This window comes from Ailuropoda melanoleuca, chromosome 12, assembly GCF_002007445.2.
Source record: "Ailuropoda melanoleuca isolate Jingjing chromosome 12, ASM200744v2, whole genome shotgun sequence".
Lineage (NCBI taxonomy): Eukaryota > Metazoa > Chordata > Mammalia > Carnivora > Ursidae > Ailuropoda > Ailuropoda melanoleuca.
In genome coordinates this window covers 47,456,528-47,477,516 of record NC_048229.1, presented here as the reverse complement: position 1 = coordinate 47,477,516, position 20,989 = coordinate 47,456,528, and the positions used below count along the sequence as shown (strand labels likewise).

General features: G+C 49.6%; 1 protein-coding gene across 1 annotated transcript in view; it reads left to right on the top strand.

Annotated features, from left to right (window-relative positions):
* The window catches only part of ABCC11 (ATP binding cassette subfamily C member 11), a 69,786-nt gene that overhangs the window by 41,459 nt on the left and 7,338 nt on the right, over nucleotides 1–20,989 (top strand). Inside the window, exons 19-28 of the mRNA XM_034638965.1 lie at nucleotides 321–424; nucleotides 3,367–3,564; nucleotides 6,754–6,980; nucleotides 7,326–7,463; nucleotides 8,706–8,892; nucleotides 11,792–11,881; nucleotides 13,171–13,360; nucleotides 15,060–15,219; nucleotides 20,065–20,143; nucleotides 20,862–20,975. Coding sequence (XP_034494856.1) covers nucleotides 321–424; nucleotides 3,367–3,564; nucleotides 6,754–6,980; nucleotides 7,326–7,463; nucleotides 8,706–8,892; nucleotides 11,792–11,881; nucleotides 13,171–13,360; nucleotides 15,060–15,219; nucleotides 20,065–20,143; nucleotides 20,862–20,975 — 1,487 coding nt within the window. The remainder of the gene's footprint in view (nucleotides 1–320; nucleotides 425–3,366; nucleotides 3,565–6,753; nucleotides 6,981–7,325; nucleotides 7,464–8,705; nucleotides 8,893–11,791; nucleotides 11,882–13,170; nucleotides 13,361–15,059; nucleotides 15,220–20,064; nucleotides 20,144–20,861; nucleotides 20,976–20,989) is intronic.

Sequence of the window (20,989 nt, the reverse complement as noted above, 5' to 3'; positions counted from 1 at the left end):
GCGCTGGGTTGGGGGTTTGGCATCTTCAGGGCGACCCCGTGCGGCTAGTATGACTACCGTCACCATTTCATAGGTAAAGAAGTGGAATGTCGCTGCCATCCGGTACTTTGCCCAGGCCAACATAACCTGTAACTTGTGAAGTCAAGATTCAACCCCTGGGCTTTCTAACCTTGGAACCCAGCCCTTTCCAGTCTTCCAAGGCATCCAAAGTAGATGGGGTCAGGGAGAGCCAAGGGCTTGGGAGAGCTGAGCAGCTTTATCGGCCATTGCCTCTCACCTTCTCGTGGCGCCTGTGTGTTACCCCTCCTCTCCCTCCCCAGGTTACGTGGTCTCTGCCATTGTTTTCTTTCTCATGATGGTGATCATCTTCCTCACGACCTTCAACTTCTGGTGGCTGAGCCATTGGTTGGAGCAGGGCTCAGGGGTAAGTGTCATGGTGGGAGTGGGGTGTGTTTCTGTGGGCTGGTATGGCGTGGGGCAGCTTCCTACTCTTCGGGCCCCATGAGGGTCAGAGTACGGGTCGTGGAACCCCGTGACAAGCCCAGAGCCTGCTATTGCCAAGTCCACAAATGGAAGAGCTCTAGAGAGGATCTCCAAGAGCCGGAACGTAGGGGGGCTCCCTCCCAGCTCCGGCCCCCTGCGTTCACAGAATGAGTGATCACAGCTGACGTTAGTGAAAGCAGGGAAAACACATTTACTCAGTCACTATTGGCATCGGGGGAAAGAGTTGAGAGCCATTTCGATTTGTGCACAGATGATTTCAATGTTTTAAAGGGGGAATGAATGTGGGGACTGTAGATTCAGAGGAGTGAAATTTACCAAGGGTTGGCGGGGGTGAATGTGATGGGGTCAGTTGGGGCCACTCACTGGCAGTTATCAAAGTTAGGACTCTAATCTTCCGCAGAGACTGGGAGACAGAGGCCCTATCCTTCCTGATGGTTGCATTTCAAAGGCGTGGTTCCCAGTTTGAGTTGTAAGAGCTACATACTCATAGCTAGAGCGATTCTAGTAAGTGCTCTGAGAAAGAGAGGTCGGGGGCCTGCCATCAGGTGTTGGCTACAACAAATGGTAACTTCTCCTGGTGGTGGTTGAGCTTCCTTTGGGGACAGGGCCTGGGGTCCTCCTAGGGACATGCCTTGAGCCACTAGAAGCCATGCTAAAGTTTGGTTAAGGTTTTCAGTGCAGGGGTCCGGATGGAGTTGTTCTTTGTTAAGAAACCTGCAGTTCTCAGCCATTACGTGCTCGTTAATTCATTAATCTTCCCAACCACGTTTTGAGGTAGGCACTGTCTCCATTTTACAGAAGAAACTGTGCTTAGAGAGGAAAAAGAACCCGCCCTGGGATGTGAAATCCCCTGCCGGGACTTGAACTTGGTGCTCTGATTCCAAGCCATGTTTGCCTAGATGTCTACTTGGTTAACTTCTGAGTCATGGGTCAGGCAGGGTTTGCGCAGGAAAACAGAAGCCACTTGAAGTATTTAGAGCTTCCACAGATTTGATATAGGAATTAGAGGCTACTCAATCATTGGAAGGGCTCCAGTGACCTCAGCAGCGGTTAGCACTGACGTGGCTGATTCTTAGAAGGACGCCTGCAAGCCACTGGCCAAACTCCACGTCCCACCCACATGCCCACAATTGCCAGCAGCGTGTGATGGCTTCTTCTCTTTCAGCTTTGAGATTTCCTGTGACTGCCTCTCTTTGGCAGAATCTAACCTGAGACCATGCTGGCGGGAGTCTGGGAAACCGAGTTCCCAAGCTCTTGCTTGCATCACGGTGAAGAACGTAAAAGCCCCAGGGATGATGCTGGGTGATAATCTAGCACAAATTTCTTTTTTTTTTTTAAAGATTTTATTTATTTATTCGACAGAGATAGAGACAGCCAGCGAGAGAGGGAACACAAGCAGGGGGAGTGGGAGAGGAAGAAGCAGGCTCATAGTGGAGGAGCCTGATGTGGGGCTCGATCCCAGAACGCTGGGATCACGCCCTGAGCCGAAGGCAGACGCTCAACCGCTGTGCCACCCAGGCACCCCCTAGCACAAATTTCTAACACCATAGAGTGAATTTATCAAGCCGTTTTCTACCCTGGCAGAAGGAAATAGGCCTCATTAGAAATCAGGCTGCCTTGGGACAAAGATGCATTGAAAGAGGGGTGAAGAGGAGTCACTCAGGGAGCTGAGTTTAGAACCATCAGGGTAGAGTGGGTGGTGCGTGGAGGGAAGAGCTGGAGTCAGGAGACAGACTAGTTTGCCTGCTGTTGTAGTGGTCCGGGACAGACAGACAATGAGGGCCTAACACAGGGCAGGGCAGTGAAGAGGAAGAGGAAGGGAAAAGCAAAATCACCAAGCAGGAAGGTTTTCATAGATAGTTTCATCCCATACCAGCAACTGAGTCTACATGTGGCCCCAGGAAGAAGGATTTTCTCTCCCCATTGAATTTCTCCCTGAACTCAGGTGGTCTGACTCCCCAAAGAAGGAAAACTCACTGTTTTCCTTTATTTCTACACAATGCTTTTGATAGCCCATGTGCAGATTTTCCCCCAAATCAACCAGTTCTCTAACTCCGGACACCATCTGTGCTTCCTACAATTCGACTCAGTTCAGACCCTACCTGGAGTTAGTGGAGACTCCCCAGGTTAAGGGCTCAGTCCCACAAGATGCCAGTCATAAGTTGGAACTCCTATACTTCTGACAGACCAGCTATCAGATGGGGGTTCCCATGACCCCCTTTTTGAATCTGATCATTTGCTAGAATGGCTCACAGAACTCAGGGAATACTTTCACCCATTTATTAGGAGGGATAAAATAAAGGATACAGATGAACGACCAGATGAAGCAATACCTAGGGTGAGATCTGGAAGGGCTCTGGGTGCAGGAGCTTCTGTCTCTGTGGAGTTGGGGTGCCCAACCCTCCTGGCATGTGGATGTGTTCATCAACCCAGAAGCTTTCTGAACCCCATGCTCTAGGGATTTTTAGGGTGGTTTCATTACACAGGCATGATCAATGATTAATTCAACCTCCAGCTCTTCTCCCCGCTCAAAGATGGGGGGTGGGGTTGATCGTTCCAGTCTCCTACTCGTGGTTTGGTCTTTCTGGTGACCAGTTCTCCATCCCGAAGCTGTCTAGCCCCCTCCCCACACCAACCATCTCACTACCTACAAAAGACACTCTAATTGCTCCACAGGCTCCAAGGGTCTTGGAAACTCTTATGTCAGGAACCAGAGTCAAAGGCCAAATATTAGAACAAAAGATGCTCCCAGCACCCCTATGACTTAGGAAATCACAGGGATTTTAGGAGCTCTGTGCCAGGAACTGGGAACAAGACCAGCTATATTTCTTATCGAACCATCCTCTCTGTTCTTTCTTGAAGACCAATAGCAGCCGAGAGAACAATGGAACTGCTGCAGACCCAGGCGACATACTGGACAACCCTCGGCTGTTGTATTACCAACTGGTGTACGGCCTCAGTGTCCTGCTGCTTGTCTGCACAAGTGTCTGCTCCTCGGGGGCTTTCACCAAGCTCACCAGGAAAGCATCCACGGCATTGCACAACGAGCTCTTCAACAAGGTGTGGGCCCGGGCATCGGCTGTGGCCCCAGGCTGAGGCCTGACCTTGCCCAGTTTTCTTTTTCTTGTCTTTCTTTCTTTCTTTTTAATTACTAGACTTTATTTTTTTGAGTAGTTTTTGATTTAAGAGAAATTGAGCAGAAAGTACAGAGTTCTCCTATGTCCCTCGCCAATTCCCCGGTTTCTCCTGTTATTAATACCTCGCATTGGTGTGGGATGTTTATCACAATTGATAAGTCAATATCAATATGTATATTGTTATTATTATTATTGTTATTATTATCATAATCTAAAGTCCATGGTTTACATTAAGCTTCACTCTTTGCGTTGTACGTTCTATGGGTTTGGACATATATATACTGACAAGTATCTACCATAAAGTGTTATACAGAATAGTTTCACCGCCATAAAAATCCTCTGTGCTCTACCTATTCATCGCCCCGTTCCTCCAAAATACTGACAACCACTGATCTTTCTTATTGTCTCCATAGTTTTGCCCTTTCCAGAATGTTATCTAGTTGCAGGTGCACCCTGGGCTACTATGTGGGTGGGAGCAGGCCACGGAATGAGCTGGGTGCATGGAAGCTCTCCTGCTGCTGGCAGTATGATTCTAAAAGCTTAGTGCCCCTTGCTGGAGTGTCAATGGTCATACCAATGCTGGCTTCTGTTGGCTGAGCACTGTCACCTACAGAGTTGTAGAATTGTCCCAGTTTCCTTTTGAAGTGGTGCTATTATCCTTATTTTACAGATGGAAAGACTGAAATCCTTGTGTGTTATGGTGAGAATGTGTTGTGGTTAAAATACCAAGTTGTCTGTGGCATCACATGGCCCCCTGGAAATGTCATGGCCCTCCCCGTCACCGGATGTTACTATGCTCAGGTTCTGGGGTGGGCATTGGGCTTACAGTGGTAAATGAACAATGCAGGCATGTTTCCGGCCATCATGGCCTTATAGTGTATTCAGGAAGAACGATGAGAAAACAGGCTGTTGTAACATAGTGTGCAAAATTACCCACTGGATGGGGGCCCATGGGATCCGAAGAGCCTAACAGGCATCTAACTGCAGCATGTGGGTGGTGGAGAGAAGGATGGGAGTCTAAGAAGCCTTCCTGGAGGAAGGGACCTCTCTGCTATGATCTAAAGGATGAGTTGAAGCACTTTAGCCAGCTTGAATTAGGAGGTGAAGAGAAGCAGAGCTTTCCTGGGGGAACTGAATGGAGTCCTGGAGGGTAGGTGCTCAGAGGGTTAGAGCAGGGGTTTTCACGGGTGCTCTCGGGAGGTGAGGAGGACATCAATCATTCCTTGTAGACTGAATGCAGATTGTGTTGACATTTCCCCATGCCTCAGATAAAGCAGCTGGCTTGGTGGGACCAGAAAGCAGGAGAGGAAAATTCTACCTGAGGCCAGACACTCTTGACCACCTTTGCTCTGGCTTCTAAGGTTCTGACTCTGCACTCTAAGATTCCAGAAATATCCAGTGCTCAGGCTTCCACGTGATAATTCCTATTTTAATTTTTTCCAAGTTTTTTTTCCATTAGAAAATATGCTTCATATTTTAAATATGTTCCCTTTGGTAGTCCTTTTATAGCTTTATTGCTTTTTAAATTTGTCCTTGTAGTTTTAAATAATCATAGTGACGGAAAAACCTCTGAGATAATTGGCTCCACTACAAACACAACAAACTGCAAAACCAGATTATTTTGACACTTGCGGGGCACCAGAAACCCTTTCTATGTCCCCACCATCTGCTCCTGATCCTGAGTGATGGTGGGGTCTCACGAAGACGGCTTGGTCACATCACAGCTCCTGTGCACCTGTCTCCCAGCACCACACCCCCCCAAGCCCCCTGTGAGTGCTCAGAGTCCTGGAGGGGGTGTCATGTATTTCACAAAAGATTCTGCAGAGAAAACGAAAGATAATCAAGAGGCAGGAAAAGTGAGGCAGCTCATGATCGGTCCCTCCCAGCCTCACGGCCTCCCCCTAATACCTTAGAGCCCGAGCGTGCGTGTGAACAGCCCTTGGTCAGCTGCACTAGGCAACTGCCATGAGAGCTGCTGTAAGGGATGCTTTGTGACTCTAATAATTACTATTTATTAATAAGCAAAATGCACTTTCCTCCTCCCCCCCTTCATTCCTTCCTTTGCTTTTGGCCTTAATAGATAAGATTAACTTCTATTTATGTCTGTTTCTTGTGTTACAGCTTGAGAAATACATAGGAAGAGAAAGGTGTCCGTTGGCCAGGAGCTCAGTGTCATGAACCTTTAAGAAATGCCTTCTGTAAAGAGCAGAGCAGTGGGGGCGGCGGGGGAGCAGGGGGGGCAGGGAGCACTGAGAGGTCTGGTCATGGTTCTGCTGTTAACGACTTGGGTGACCTTGAGAACATTGCTGAGCCGCCTCCCCTTTTCTGGGCTTGAGTTTCCTCATCTGTAAGACGAGTACAATAAACGAGATGCTCTTGTTAGAGCCCTTCTAGTATGAACGGTTCTCTGATCTCCAAAGGGCCTCCTGTCCACTGCTTTTAGAGACCACGTTAGGACACCACCTTCAAGAAGGGGCGGCTGTGCTTACATTCTACCCAAGACACCAAGTCACAGGCAACCGCAGTGGAGTTGCTGCTACTAATCTTTGGTGATCCTGGAAACTGGTCCCATCTGGAAAATAATCAGAGCTAGTATTAATGAGATGCTAATTAGGAGGCAGGAACTGTTCTGAGACTTTCAGTGTATTACCTCTTGTCTTTCTTTCTTTCTTTCTTTCTTTCTTTCTTTCTTTCTTTCTTTTTCTTTCTAACACCTTTATTGAGAAATAATTCACATAATCATAAAATTTACCCTTTTAATAAAGTTGCACAGCTCAGAGGTTTCTAGTCTATTTGCAGAAGTGTGCAATCTTCACCACAATTCTGTGAAGTGTCGTTATCATCCCCGTTTTACAAACGAGGACACTGAGACTCAGAGAGGTTAAGCTTAAGCCCAAAGTCACACAGCAGTAGGTGGAGGGGCTGGGTAACCCTGGAACCCAGCAGCCTGTGGAGCTCATGGTTTTAACCATTGCCCTACACTGTCTCCCCTGCGTGTCCCTTAGGCTGGATCCTGCGGGTCTTCAGAGCCTAAGGGTAGCTGACGTCTTCCTCAAGTTCCGGGGCAAGGCCGGCAGCTCTCTGTTGATCTGGGTTGCTTTTGTCCCTGCAGGTTTCTGGCTCCCCCATGAGCTTCTTCGACACAACCCCAACAGGCCGACTCCTGAACTGCTTTACGGGGGACTTGGATACGCTGGACCAGTTGTTGCCCGTTGTTGCTGAAGAGTTCCTGCTCCTGTCTTTGATGGTGGTCGCCATCTTGTTCACCGTCAGTGTGCTGTCTCCGTACATCCTGCTGATGGGAGTCATATTAGTCACTATTTGTCTTATTTATTATTTGTAAGTGGGTTCTTTTTGCTTGTGAGCTGGCTTTGTGACTTGGGATACAAGGGTGGAATCTACCTAGAACTGGGTGGTCCCTGAGGTGGATGGCCCAGGTCACTCCCTCTCATCTTTTTTTTTTTTTTTTTAAGATTTTATTTATTTAGTTGAGAGAGAAAGAAGGAGAGAGAGAGTGGGAGGAAGGGCAGAGGGAGAGACAGAATCTCAAGCAGACTCCATGCTGAGTGCAGAGCCTGACATGGAACTCGATCCCAGGACCCCATGATCATAACCTGAGCTGAAGGCAGACGCTTAACTGACTGAGCCACCCAGGCGCCCAACTCCCTCTCATTCTTGATGCAGGAAGTTTAAGAGGACCATCAGCTTGTTCAAGAGACTGGAGAACTACAGCCGATCCCCTCTGTTCTCCCACATCCTCGCCACCGTGCAGGGCCTGAGCTCCATCCATGTCTATGGAAAAATTGAAGACTTCATGAGCACGTGAGTCCTGCTGCTGCCGTCTGAGGACGACGGGGCTGTGGGGATGGTGGGAAGCAGGAAGGGAGGGAACTGAGAATCCGGGAACAGTGTCCTCTTGACATTGTTTTATTCCACTTACTTCTCTGAGCCTCCAGGACCTCATCAGTGAGATGACTCTTATAGGAATAACAAATGTAAGTGGCTTGGAAAATGTCTGTAAACCTTAAAGACCTGTAGACGTTGCATACATGTATTAACATAATTATTAGTAAGAAGTATTGCTGGGCTGGCACTTCTCGCATGGTTCTTTCTCTCTCACTTCCAAATAGGTATCTAATTTTAATAAAATACAAGGAACAATTGCTTTCTAGATAATACAATTTCCTTCACTATTCAGATGTATAGATTTGCCTTCTGAATGTTTGTTGAAACCAACAAAAGCATCCTATGATCGCTGCTGAGCCTTCATTGTATCCTATGACCTTACCCATTTGCAAAGGTCAGCTACACATGGTCTGTACTGAACCATAAGATGTTCATGGTCTGGTAGAAGACAGGAGACACAGACACATGTTTTTGGGATAATCTGGGCTTGAATGTGACTGACAGCATAGGAGAAACGCAGATAGAAGGCCGTAAGAGTTCAGGAGAGAAAGCAGCTGGGTGGGGTGTGGGGTGAAGTGGCATCTGAACTGGGCTCGAAGCCTGGTAACCCTTGAGTGTGGGAGACGATGTGGGTTTGGTTAACCCGGATATTGGATGAGCCATGGCACCAGCTCTCCCAGCGGCACTGGGGAGCACCCAGGGACTGTGCAGGTGCTGGGACTGAGGGCATCCTGGAGTGATGCGTTCATTCACCTACCAGCTGCTTGGCACCCACTGGGAAGAAGCCATGAACACGATAGGCACAGCCCGCGCTCCGAGGTGCATAGATACTGGGAAGGGGTTGCTCCCCTTCAGTCACTCATCGATCGTGGCATTTATTCACTGTCTTTGGTCCAGTTAGAGAACTTACCCCCACTGATGAGGAACCAGTCCTCAAAGCTGGAAGAGCCTGTGCTGAGAGGCCTCAGTTGGTCAGAGCCTACTCCTAGGTCTGCAGTCAGGTCAACGCAACGGCTGAGAAAGGGGCAGGGAGGAGGCCCCCCAAGAAAAGTCAGGTTCCTGGGGTGGGAGTGGGGTGCTGGATGCTGGAGGAAGCAACCAGTGTCCATCCCCATAAAACTCTGGGTTAGACAAGCACATGTGGTTTTCTTTTCTTAGGTTCAGGAGGCTGAGTGATGCACAGAATAATTGCCTGCTACTGTTCCTGTCTTCCTCGAGATGGATATCGCTGAGGCTGGAGATCATGACCAATCTGCTGGCCTTCACCGTGGCCTTGTTCGTGGTTTTCGGCATCTCCTCTGCCCCCTACTCCTATAAAGCCATGGCTATCAGCCTCATCCTGCAGGTGAGGGAAGGGCGCTCATCAGCGGGGGCTGGGCTTGTGGCCCGTGGGCAGACCCAGGGGGTTCGTCTCATGGGACTTTGATCACCTTGGGTTTTGGCCCTCTGTGATCTTAGGAGTTACGTGCTTGGTCTTCTGGACCGCTGCTTTCCTCCGTTTCCCGGTTACCTCTGAAGTGGGCAGTCTGTATCGAAAGCTGTTTAATGGAATCTTAGAATATTGAGATTGCAGAGAGCCCGCGGGCAGCCGAGTCCAACCCTCTTGTTGTGCAGATAGGGACACTGAAGCCCAGAAAGGGAAGGGGTTGTCTGAATGGGCAGAGCATTGGAGGCAGAGCCAGGGTAAGAACACCGACCTCCTGGTTTGCTGGCTGGTATCTTTTCATTTTACTCTTCGTGCCTGGATTCGGCTGTCAGACTTCTCTGAGGTAATCTAAGGAGGAGTCCAGTCCCTCCCCTGGAACAGGTCTTCTCAGGCTTCAAAGTGTGCCTTTGAAGCAGAGTGCGGGGCCGCAGCCTCGTAGGCTTGCTCAGTCTGGGCCCCTGTGCAGCAGACGTGCTCCAGAGCCCAGCCTCGGGGCCTCAGAGTCAAGTCCTGCTTGGGCGAGATCTTGGAATCTAAGGTTCCTGTCTGCAGCAGGGTCAGTCCTGTGCAAGGGCCACCGTGGAGGGCTGGGAGGCCAGAGGCTGGCTCTGTAGTCATCTCAGGGAAGCCTGGCTGCACAATTCTGGGGCACCCCTGCCCCAGGGGGCACTCATTAGCTTCCTTCTCTGCAGCTGTCTGCCTTTAGCTCTAACCAGCTCTGCAACTCCAGTGCCCCCATGCCGAGGCATACTTTTGGGTCTGCAAAGGGGTTCCGTCTTGCCCCTTGTTGAACTCCTGCAGCAGGCACCTATTTGCGTAAATGCACAGTCCTGTACACCCACAGCCGTGCCTGCCGTGTGCAGAGCCTTCTGAGGGCGCACAGGCCATGTGGATGGCTGTGCAGTGCTCACACTCGCAGACCGCCGACCGGGGAAATAGTGTGGAATTTCCCAGACGTGTGCGCTGAGCCGGCATCCTGCTAGGTGCTTGCTGTGCTTTCTTGCGTTGAATTCTCACCACATTTCCACGAGCTACAGCGAAGCAGTTAAGATTGTGTGGTTTAGAATGTGGGTTCGAGCCAGGCGCTGCCCATTATTAGCAGTGTGACTTTGGGGAAGGCTCTCACCCTCCTTGTGCCTGGGATTCCTCATTTTGTGAAAAAGAGATAATAAAATCGAAGATTGTAGATTTGTGAGGAATATGTGTAAGCATGAGGGTTCATGAATGGTAAACACCTAGAATAAATGCTTAGTAAATGGGAGCTGTCCCTGTTCCTGGCTTATGGATAGGAGGCCAGACTCTGGAGTTCAGTAGCTTACCCCAGTTCCCACAGCTGGTGACACTCATCTTCACTCTCTTCCTCTCTTTCTTCCTCTTTCTGACACATAGACACACACAGACACACAGACACACACACACACAAACACACGCACACATGCACACATGTAAAGTGCAGAGTTGCCTCCAAGCCTTCCGAAACTCTGGGGACAGTCACCACGGTGTCATAAGGGACTTGGAGTCACTAAGGCTGGAAATCCCTCCTGGTTGCCACGTGACATGGGCCAGAGGGGCAAAGATCGGGGCGAGGTTGTCGTGTCCTGGCACAGGCAAGGGGCGGGGTGGGTCTCATCTCTCCCAGGATACACTGGGCACGTGAGACACCTCTCAAGATCTCCCCAGCTGGTTCCATCACAGGAAACTCACGAGGAGCTCTGCTGGAGGTCTGACTGCTTCAAAAAGACCCTGGGTTTACTTTTTCCTCTGTGTCTGCTGCCCTGTGAAGTGTCTCATCTCTATCCTGGGTGGGAGCTTCCATGCCTCCTCCCCTCCCCCGGAAGCCCCCTACCCACCTTCTACCTTCTCACCAGAGTGATCTCCAATTACAGTTTTCCTCGTGTCCCTCCTTTGTTTACAGAGCCCTCAGAGATTCCCTGTCTCCTTATGCCAAACCTAAGCTATGGCCCCTGCCTTCAGGTCCCTCAAATCTGGCCCTATGACCCCAACACGCTTCTCTCCTCTGGTCACACTGGCGAGTCATTGACCTCCGCATACACTCTCAGTGCAATTCTGCTCAAGCTTTGGGGGGCGGGAATCACACTCTATGTTGCTTTGCAACCCTGAGAGGTGTAAATAATAGAGATGCTTCTGGCTGCAAGCCAGCAAACCATAGAACCAATTCAGAATGGCCTTGGCACTCTGGGGCTTGTTATGTCATGTATCCAGAAGGCTGGGGTAGGCTTTCTCTGTTCATGAATTTAGTGACCTAGCGTGAATCCATGATCATTTTATCCTTTGGCCCTGGCATCCACAGCCCGCCTTCATTTGCAGGATTGTCTCCTCAAGGTCACAGAGTGGCTGCTGCTGCCCCAAGCAACACATCCTCACCCAATAACCACCAACGGTTAGAGAGGAGAGAACTTTTCTCTGGTGCCCCATTTTTTTTATTTGACAGACAGCCAGTGAGAGAGGGAACACAAGCAGGGGGAGTAGGAGAGGAAGAAGCAGGCTCCAAGCAGAGGAGTCTGATGCGGGGCTCTATCCCAGAACGCTGGGATCACGCCCTGAGCCGAAGGCAGACGCTTAACGACTGAGCCACCCAGGCGCCCCTCTCTGGTGCCCCATTTTAAGAACAAGGAGCAGTTTCCTAGAATACTCCCATCTGACGCCTCCTCATGCTTCAGTGGCCAGAATTGTGTCATGGTTCACACCTAAATCCATCATTGACTCGAGGAGTGGACTTCACAGGATTGTTGTGAACGTCGAAATCCTCCGCACACCCCGGTCAGCTTCTTGACCTGATGCGTCTCCTTCGTTCCAGCTAGCGTCCAACTTCCAGGCCTCCGCCCGGATTGGCTCAGAGACGGAGGCGTACTTCACCGCCGTGGAAAGGATGCATCAGTACATGAAGGTGGGGCGCAGGGCTGGGTGTGGTGTGGGGAGCTCTGGAGGGCTCAGCTTCCACGGCCTCTGCAAGCTCCAGCACCCCAAGTTCCCTGAGACTTTTTGCAAGAAGCAGCTGACGCTCCCGGCCCTTCCTCCCCATCTTCCCTGGACCTGTGTCTATCATTTCTTAGAAGCCCCTCCACACCCATTGGCCATTTTAATCACCTCCCTCACAGCTTTCCGCAGAGAGAATGCTCTGCCCTTTTTAGAGATAAGAGTTTTGCCCAAGTATAAAAATAGGAATAATGACAATAATCATTGGTATTATTATTGTTCTATTTGTGTCAGAATAGTCAAGAACATAGATTTTAGAGCCAGATCAACTGGCTTCAAGTCCAAGCTTTGCTGCTTGAGTCAGCTGTGTAACCTGGGGAGAGACCCCAGTCTGTACTTCATCGTGTTATTGCAAAGATTGAATAATATGATATGTGAAGTGTTTAACGCGGTGCTTGACCCACAGTAAAAGCTCAATATTTTTATATATAGATTATCTCATAGAATCACAAAACAATTTTATAAGGTTGGTTGAATTATTATCCCCATTTTCCAGATGAGGAAAACGGAGGCTCGGCTCAGCTGAGCATCCGGCTTCAGATGACACAGCTGGGGTCTGGCAGAGCCCTTTGACGCCGGTTCTCCTGCCCCCGTGAACAGGAGCAAAACCTGTGATTCGTGGAGCTTTGATTTAACACGGGGACACTGGTGTAGCCACACCTGCAGTGAAGAGCTCTGACGTGCGGTCAGGCTACCGTGCTGCTTTTCCATCGTCTGGGCCTCAGGACGTGCCCAGCTATGCTTGGTTCGGTAGCGGGCTCGGGGTCAGGCAGCCCTGGTCTCAGTGCTCATCGCTATGTGATCCTGTCTGAGCCTCCGTTGCCTTGTGTGTGAAATGAGGACAGAGGGAGGAGAAGTCTGCACAAGGCGTCTGAGCCAGAAAACATGCCCCACGGGGGTCAGCTAGCTCTGCCGCCTTTATTATCACTGTTGTGGGTTTTATTTCTTTAGAGCCCCATACCATAAATTAGAAAAAAGTTCCCTGCATTAATAACAAGGGGGCTAGCTCTATGGCTTCTCACTCTTTTGGGATAAAATTATATGCATGTCAGGTGAGTGGGGGTGAGATGTTCCCCCTGGGGTGTTCCTCTGATGACACAGCCAAGTGGCTTGACCCCAGTGAGGGACAGGCTGGGGTGGGTCACGCAGGACAGAGATTAATGATAACTATTGATTTCTTTTTCTCTCTTCAAAAATGAGATGTGTGTCCCTGAGTCTCCTTTACACATCGAAGGCACGAGCTGTCCCCCTGGGTGGCCACAGCATGGAGAAATCACATTCCAGGATTATCACATGAAATACGGGGACAACACACCCATTATCCTCAATGGCATCAACCTGACGATTCATGGCCAGGAAGTGGTAGGCATCGTGGGAAGGACAGGCTCTGGTGAGTGGAGTGTCCTGGGCATCCCCTGTCCTCAACTCTGCCCTGTGGGTGTTGGGCCCATTTCAGGGCATGTGTTTACTCAGTGACCCCACAGATGTTTATTAGGCCCTACTCTGTGCCAGACACTGTGAACAAAACCCCAAGTCCCAGGGCACCCGGGGGCTCAGTCGTTAAGGGTCTGCCTTCGGCTCGGGTCATGATCCCAGGGTCCTGGGATCGAGCCCCACATCGGACTCCTTGCTCGGTGGGAGGCCTGCTTCTCCCTCTCCCACTCCCCCTGCTTGTGTTCCCTCTCTCACTGTGTCTTTCTCTGTCAAATAAATAAAATCTTTAAAAAAACCCAAAAAACAAACAAACAAAAAACCCCAAGTCCCTGCTTTCATGGAATCCCACTGGAGGAGATAGGGGTTAAGTGACCAAACCAGGAAACACATAAGGTCGTTACAGGTTGTGGCGAATGTCATGGAGGAAATAAAAGGGTGCTGTTAACAGAGTAATGGGGTTGGTAGGTCTTTGAGCCGTGGTGGTCTGGGCTCTGAGGCCAGCATTTGAGCTGAGATCCGAAGCATGAACAGGGTGCAGGGGAGGCGTGTTTTAAGCACAGGGCAGTGCAGGGCTCTTTGGGGGCAAAAGCAGAGCAGGAGTGAAATCTGAGTCCTGCTTCTCCTTCCTCCCCACCCTTCCTAGACCCCTTAGCCTCTTTCTTTGCCCTCTTTTTTTTTTTACCTCTTTCCCTCCCTTCCTCTCCTATTACTTTTAGGAGGTCTGGTCCAAGTATCACTCCCTCCCATTTTTGCATTATTAAAGACACTGCTCAGGCTTGATTCTTGCCCCACGCTTGTGTGGCTAGGAGCTGCTTCCTCCAGGTAGCCCTCCAGGAAGACTACAGCCTTCCTGGGTCTCCACCTCCTCAGGCCCCTGCAGGCCTTGCAGTCCTGTTAGGTGAAGAGCTTCCAGCTGTGTTCTTTAAGGTACTCTTCCCTTTCTGCTAGCCTGCAGTCGGCCTGAGAAGCTCTCAGTAGATACTGGTCCAACGGACTGTATTCACTCAGGAGGTATTTATTGAGGACTTACTATCTGCCAGGCAAAGGGAACGTGAAGGTAGACAAGACACATAGCTACCCCCTGCGTTGACATTATCTTTTTAGAGCAGAGATTGAAAACTCAAATGCTTTTGGGGCCTGGCGAGCAACACGTGTGGGAGAAATGGGCCTGGGATGTGATGCAAGGAGGGCGGGGCGGGCAGTGTGCTGAACTGGAGACCACTGTTCTCTCAAGGGAGCAGCTGCGCTCAGCTCCAGCTGCGTCTGTGTGGGAGGCTGAGGGGCTGGTGTTGCCAGTTCTAGGTTTCAAGAAAAGCATGCAATTTGGATTTTTATAGATAGGGGATTTGGATTTTTAAAATGCTGGCAAAGAACTTAAAAAATAACAGTAGCACTGTGGGTTTGAAACAGAATCTATAAATGGCTGGATTTAATCCAGGGGCTCCAGTTGTGCCCTTTGATCTAGGCTGTAAGAAAGCCGTTTGTGGTTTGGGGCACCACTTGGAGCAGAGACTCCAGTCCTTTTCTGCTCTCTCAGGGCTCAGGATGGCAAGGGCTACGGAGGGGAGCAGGTCGGGTGTGAATAGCAGGTGTGGCCTGTGCTGCCCCTAGTACAGATCTGGAAACTGAGGTCCCGCTGGTTTCTTGCCCAACAGGGAAGTCCTCCTTGGGGGCGGCTCTCTTCCGCCTGGTGGAACCTGCAGCGGGCCGGATCCTCATTGACGGCGTGGACATCTGCAGTATCAGCCTGGAGGAACTGCGGTCCAGGTTCTCAGTTGTCCCTCAAGATCCTGTCCTGTTCTCAGGAACCATCAGGTGAGTGTTGGCCCGTAGGCAACACGGTATAGAGGCCAGGCTCTTGGGAGGGGCGGCAGGACCAGGATGCCAGGGCTGGGCTGCCTCTGGTTAGCTGGTGGCCAATGCCTCAGTTTTGGGGCCTCTGATCTCTCCTTGTCACACTGGGCCACTCACTGGCACTTGGAGTGTCCTTGAAGATGAAACGAAGTTCTGATAGACACAAGAACTCTTTGTAAACGGAATGTGCTAAAGGAAACAAAGCATAATTTTTATTATTTTTTTTTAACCTGATGGGACTGGTCAGATTTCGGTTCACCATTAAGCATTTGCACTGTGGCTACTATATTCTTTTATATCTAGATGTGGTTTATTCTCTTCTCTGCACCCTTGGGGTAACTGAGCTGATGGGGGCATTTTAGGCTGGGAGGGAGCCCTTCTTCACGGATGCACGTTCCAGGCAGGGGAGAAGTGAGAAATAATCCAGGCAGTTCAGTCGGCAAGCTGGGACTAAACTTTACCCAGATTCATGCTCCTACTGAAGAGTGCACATTAGCTGTGTGGGAACACTAAGGCATGGAGATTGAGGAAACCTAATGCATTAAAAATGAAGCCAGATTCCTCGTGTTTCAGGAATATTTAAGGGACGTTCTTAGAGGCAAGAGGATAAACTTGACCCTTAGAGCTCTGTTCAATCATTTATGAATTTACTCATCATTTCTTCCTCCCTCCCACCCCATCCCTGTTTTTTTCCTCCCCCTCTCCTCCCACCCTCCCGCCTTCTCTCCCTTCTCTCCTGCCCTCCCTCCCTCCCTCCTTTCATTCATTTAACTTGCCTTTTCTGAGCCTTTGCCAGGTCCAGACATTGTACTAGGGACTGGGGACACTTTGATGAATGATCACTGCCCCTGCTGCCCCCAGGACTTCAGATTGTAGTCATGGGGGGTGGGTATAGAGATGTAAGAACCAACAAATTATAATACAAGGAGAGATTTGCTAGTTCAGAGATACGAACAAAGTGCTAAAGCCCAGAGGTAGGACAAGTAGCTCTACTTGGGTGAATCCAGAAAGGCTCCGCAGGGGAAGGGATATTTGAGTAGGGCCTTGAAGGATAAGTAGGAGCTTGCCTGGGAGAAAAAGGGGAGAAAGTCCTTCCAGGGAGAGTGCATAATATGCGCACAAACCGAGAACTTTTAAATGATTGCATTAGGGGCGCCGGGGTGGCTCAGTCGTTGAGCGTCTGCCTTCGGCTCAGGGCGTGATCCTAGGGTTCTGGGATTGAGCCCCGCTTCAGGCTCCTCCGCTGGGAGCCTGCGTCTTCCTCTCCCAGTCCCCCTGCCTGTGTTCCCTCTCTCGCTGGATGTCTCTCTCTCTCTGTCAAACAAAGAAATAAAATCTTTAAAAAAATAAAAAATAAATAAAATGATTGCATTGGGGAATGAGATAACATTTAGTGATAGATCTCTGTGTTAAGCTAGAACCTGGGCACATCTATTGTGCCTTGATATAGGAGCAGTGAAAATATGAATTCACATTTTTTGAGCGTATCTATGTGCTAACCTCATGCTTTAATGTTCTGTCCCATTTAACTGTCACCACAACCCTTATGAGGTAGGCACTATTCTTATCCGTCCTTTATATNTGTGGTTTGGGGCACCACTTGGAGCAGAGACTCCAGTCCTTTTCTGCTCTCTCAGGGCTCAGGATGGCAAGGGCTACGGAGGGGAGCAGGTCGGGTGTGAATAGCAGGTGTGGCCTGTGCTGCCCCTGGTACAGATCTGGAAACTGAGGTCCCGCTGGTTTCTTGCCCAACAGGGAAGTCCTCCTTGGGGGCGGCTCTCTTCCGCCTGGTGGAACCTGCAGCGGGCCGGATCCTCATTGACGGCGTGGACATCTGCAGTATCAGCCTGGAGGAACTGCGGTCCAGGTTCTCAGTTGTCCCTCAAGATCCTGTCCTGTTCTCAGGAACCATCAGGTGAGTGTTGGCCCGTAGGCAACACGGTATAGAGGCCAGGCTCTTGGGAGGGGCGGCAGGACCAGGATGCCAGGGCTGGGCTGCCTCTGGTTAGCTGGTGGCCAATGCCTCAGTTTTGGGGCCTCTGATCTCTCCTTGTCACACTGGGCCACTCACTGGCACTTGGAGTGTCCTTGAAGATGAAACGAAGTTCTGATAGACACAAGAACTCTTTGTAAACGGAATGTGCTAAAGGAAACAAAGCATAATTTTTATTATTTTTTTTTAACCTGATGGGACTGGTCAGATTTCGGTTCACCATTAAGCATTTGCACTGTGGCTACTATATTCTTTTATATCTAGATGTGGTTTATTCTCTTCTCTGCACCCTTGGGGTAACTGAGCTGATGGGGGCATTTTAGGCTGGGAGGGAGCCCTTCTTCACGGATGCACGTTCCAGGCAGGGGAGAAGTGAGAAATAATCCAGGCAGTTCAGTCGGCAAGCTGGGACTAAACTTTACCCAGATTCATGCTCCTACTGAAGAGTGCACATTAGCTGTGTGGGAACACTAAGGCATGGAGATTGAGGAAACCTAATGCATTAAAAATGAAGCCAGATTCCTCGTGTTTCAGGAATATTTAAGGGACGTTCTTAGAGGCAAGAGGATAAACTTGACCCTTAGAGCTCTGTTCAATCATTTATGAATTTACTCATCATTTCTTCCTCCCTCCCACCCCATCCCTGTTTTTTTCCTCCCCCTCTCCTCCCACCCTCCCGCCTTCTCTCCCTTCTCTCCTGCCCTCCCTCCCTCCCTCCTTTCATTCATTTAACTTGCCTTTTCTGAGCCTTTGCCAGGTCCAGACATTGTACTAGGGACTGGGGACACTTTGATGAATGATCACTGCCCCTGCTGCCCCCAGGACTTCAGATTGTAGTCATGGGGGGTGGGTATAGAGATGTAAGAACCAACAAATTATAATACAAGGAGAGATTTGCTAGTTCAGAGATACGAACAAAGTGCTAAAGCCCAGAGGTAGGACAAGTAGCTCTACTTGGGTGAATCCAGAAAGGCTCCGCAGGGGAAGGGATATTTGAGCAGGGCCTTGAAGGATAAGTAGGAGCTTGCCTGGGAGAAAAAGGGGAGAAAGTCCTTCCAGGGAGAGTGCATAATATGTGCACAAACCGAGAACTTTTAAATGATTGCATTAGGGGCGCCGGGGTGGCTCAGTCGTTGAGCGTCTGCCTTCGGCTCAGGGCGTGATCCTAGGGTTCTGGGATTGAGCCCCGCTTCAGGCTCCTCCGCTGGGAGCCTGCGTCTTCCTCTCCCAGTCCCCCTGCCTGTGTTCCCTCTCTCGCTGGATGTCTCTCTCTCTCTGTCAAACAAAGAAATAAAATCTTTAAAAAAATAAAAAATAAATAAAATGATTGCATTGGGGAATGAGATAACATTTAGTGATAGATCTCTGTGTTAAGCTAGAACCTGGGCACATCTATTGTGCCTTGATATAGGAGCAGTGAAAATATGAATTCACATTTTTTGAGCGTATCTATGTGCTAACCTCATGCTTTAATGTTCTGTCCCATTTAACTGTCACCACAACCCTTATGAGGTAGGCACTATTCTTATCCGTCCTTTATATGGGAAGACTCGGAACTTAGGAAAAGTGACTTGTTTCAGGAGACACACAAGTAAATGATAAAGATGAGGTATTACCCCAGGTAGTCTAATCCCTTAACCAGTGCTATTCCCCCCTGCAGTAGGAAGAACGTGGACTGGAGTACAGGAGACCTGGGTTCTCTATCCATTAAGGTTTCGTCTCTCTCTGAGTGTCTCTGATTCCAGCCTATCTCTCAGACTGACCTGTGGGGTGACCTTGACCAAGCATTTAACACCAATAAGCCATAATTTTCCCATCAATGAAGGATTTACTCATCTCTTGGGGGAGAGGGTGTCAAAGGGGCCATCCACGAAAATGCTTTGGAGGCTCAAGTTTCATGCAGATAAGACATTCTGCCTTCTGCTTCTTTCATACAATCTAGCCCTCTGCACAAAATNACGCACACACACACACACTGGAATATTAAAGAGCCATAAAAAGGAATGAATATTTGATACATGCTACAACATGGATGGACCTTGAAAACATGCTCAGTGAAATATGTCAGACACAGGAAGACAAATGTTGTATATTTCCACTTCAATGAGGTTCCTGGAGTAGGCAAATTCATAGAGACAGAAAATAAAATAGAAGTTACCAGAGGTTGAGGGAGGGGGAAGAGTTTAGTGGGTAGAGATTTTGATAGGGATGATGAGTTTTGATGGATGGTCACACAACACTGTGAACGTATTTAATGCCACTGAATTGTACACTCACAAGCATTTAAATGATAAATATGTATATTCTAACATACATACACCTACACAGAGAGACACACACACACAATCCCAAGTGGCTTAAGCTAAAAATGACCTCTTTGGCTCATGATACTGGGAAGGCCAAGACGGATTCAGGGGCCTAGTGTCCCCCAGGTGTGCTTTGGCTGCAGTCCTAGCCTTCAGTGAGAGCCCCTGGGGACTCGGTGTGTCCCACTTCCAGAGCAAGATGGTTGCAGCCATCTACTTATGCCGGAGTCATTTGCTCCACCCCTGGAGTTGGCAGTAGAGGACCACCTGGACCACGTGGGCTTGAGAGCTGGGGACGAGGTGGTCTCCAAATAAAACTTGGGGGCCGTAGCCTGCAAAAGGAATGGGTACTGGGAAGGCACAAGAAATGACTGTTCTTGGTAATTCCATGGCTTTCTCTACGCCCAGTAAAACCGTTCTAACCTTTCTTGGTCATCGACCGTGCATGGGACAGCCTGTTCAATGGTTACGTGGTTATGGAACACTTCTCCTCCTCTTCTCTGGCAGATTCAACCTAGATCCCTTTGATCGCTACACAGATGAGCAGATCTGGGATGTCTTGGAGAGGACATTCCTGAGCATGACAGTAAGTAGCTCTAAGACCTGATTCTTGGTCTTCACCTGCCTCTTGGTCTTCACCTGCCTCTTCAACAGCAGTGCCTGCTGGTCCTTTGGGGCTCATCTCACATGATATTCCAGATGCTGCCACTTCGGGGGCATGGGTTGAATAATCTCCTGGAGATGAGATGATTTTGGATTCTTAAGTCAAGTGGGACGGCACTCAGACATCAACAGTGATCCAGACACATTCTAGGCTCAGGGGACACAGCAAAAGCAAAGTAGATAAGGTGTTTGCCCCCCGCCGGTGCTTACATTCAGTGGGAGACACAGACAACAAATAGACATAGAAGATGCTTTCAGATGGTGGTAAGTGCTGTGAAGGTGGCCACGAGACCAAAAGATACTTCGGTTGGGGAGCAGCTCTTTTACATGAAGTGGCCAAGCAAGGCCTCTTTAAAGTTGGGGCATTGGAGCTGAGACCCAATATTGAGGGGGCAGGAGGGCACAGATCTTTGAGAGAACATTCCAGGCACACGAAATAGCAATATGTAAAGACCCTGAGAGCGGAGTGAGAGGGGCACAGGTAAGGAAGAGAAAGACCAGTGGCTGGAGCATAGAGAGGTGAGGAGTGTTACAAAGTGCTGCGGGAGGGGCTGGTAGGGGTCAGGTTAGGTCTTACCCTGCAGCAGCCTACATGGCCACATGCCTACATAGCCTACATCTCATTTTCCTGTATATTATAGATCTCAAAGTTACCCCAAGGACTGCAAGCAGAAGTGGTGGAAAGTGGCAGAAACTTCTCTGTGGGGGAGAGGCAGCTACTCTGCATCGCGAGAGCACTCCTTCGCAACTCCAAGGTGAGACCACGGAA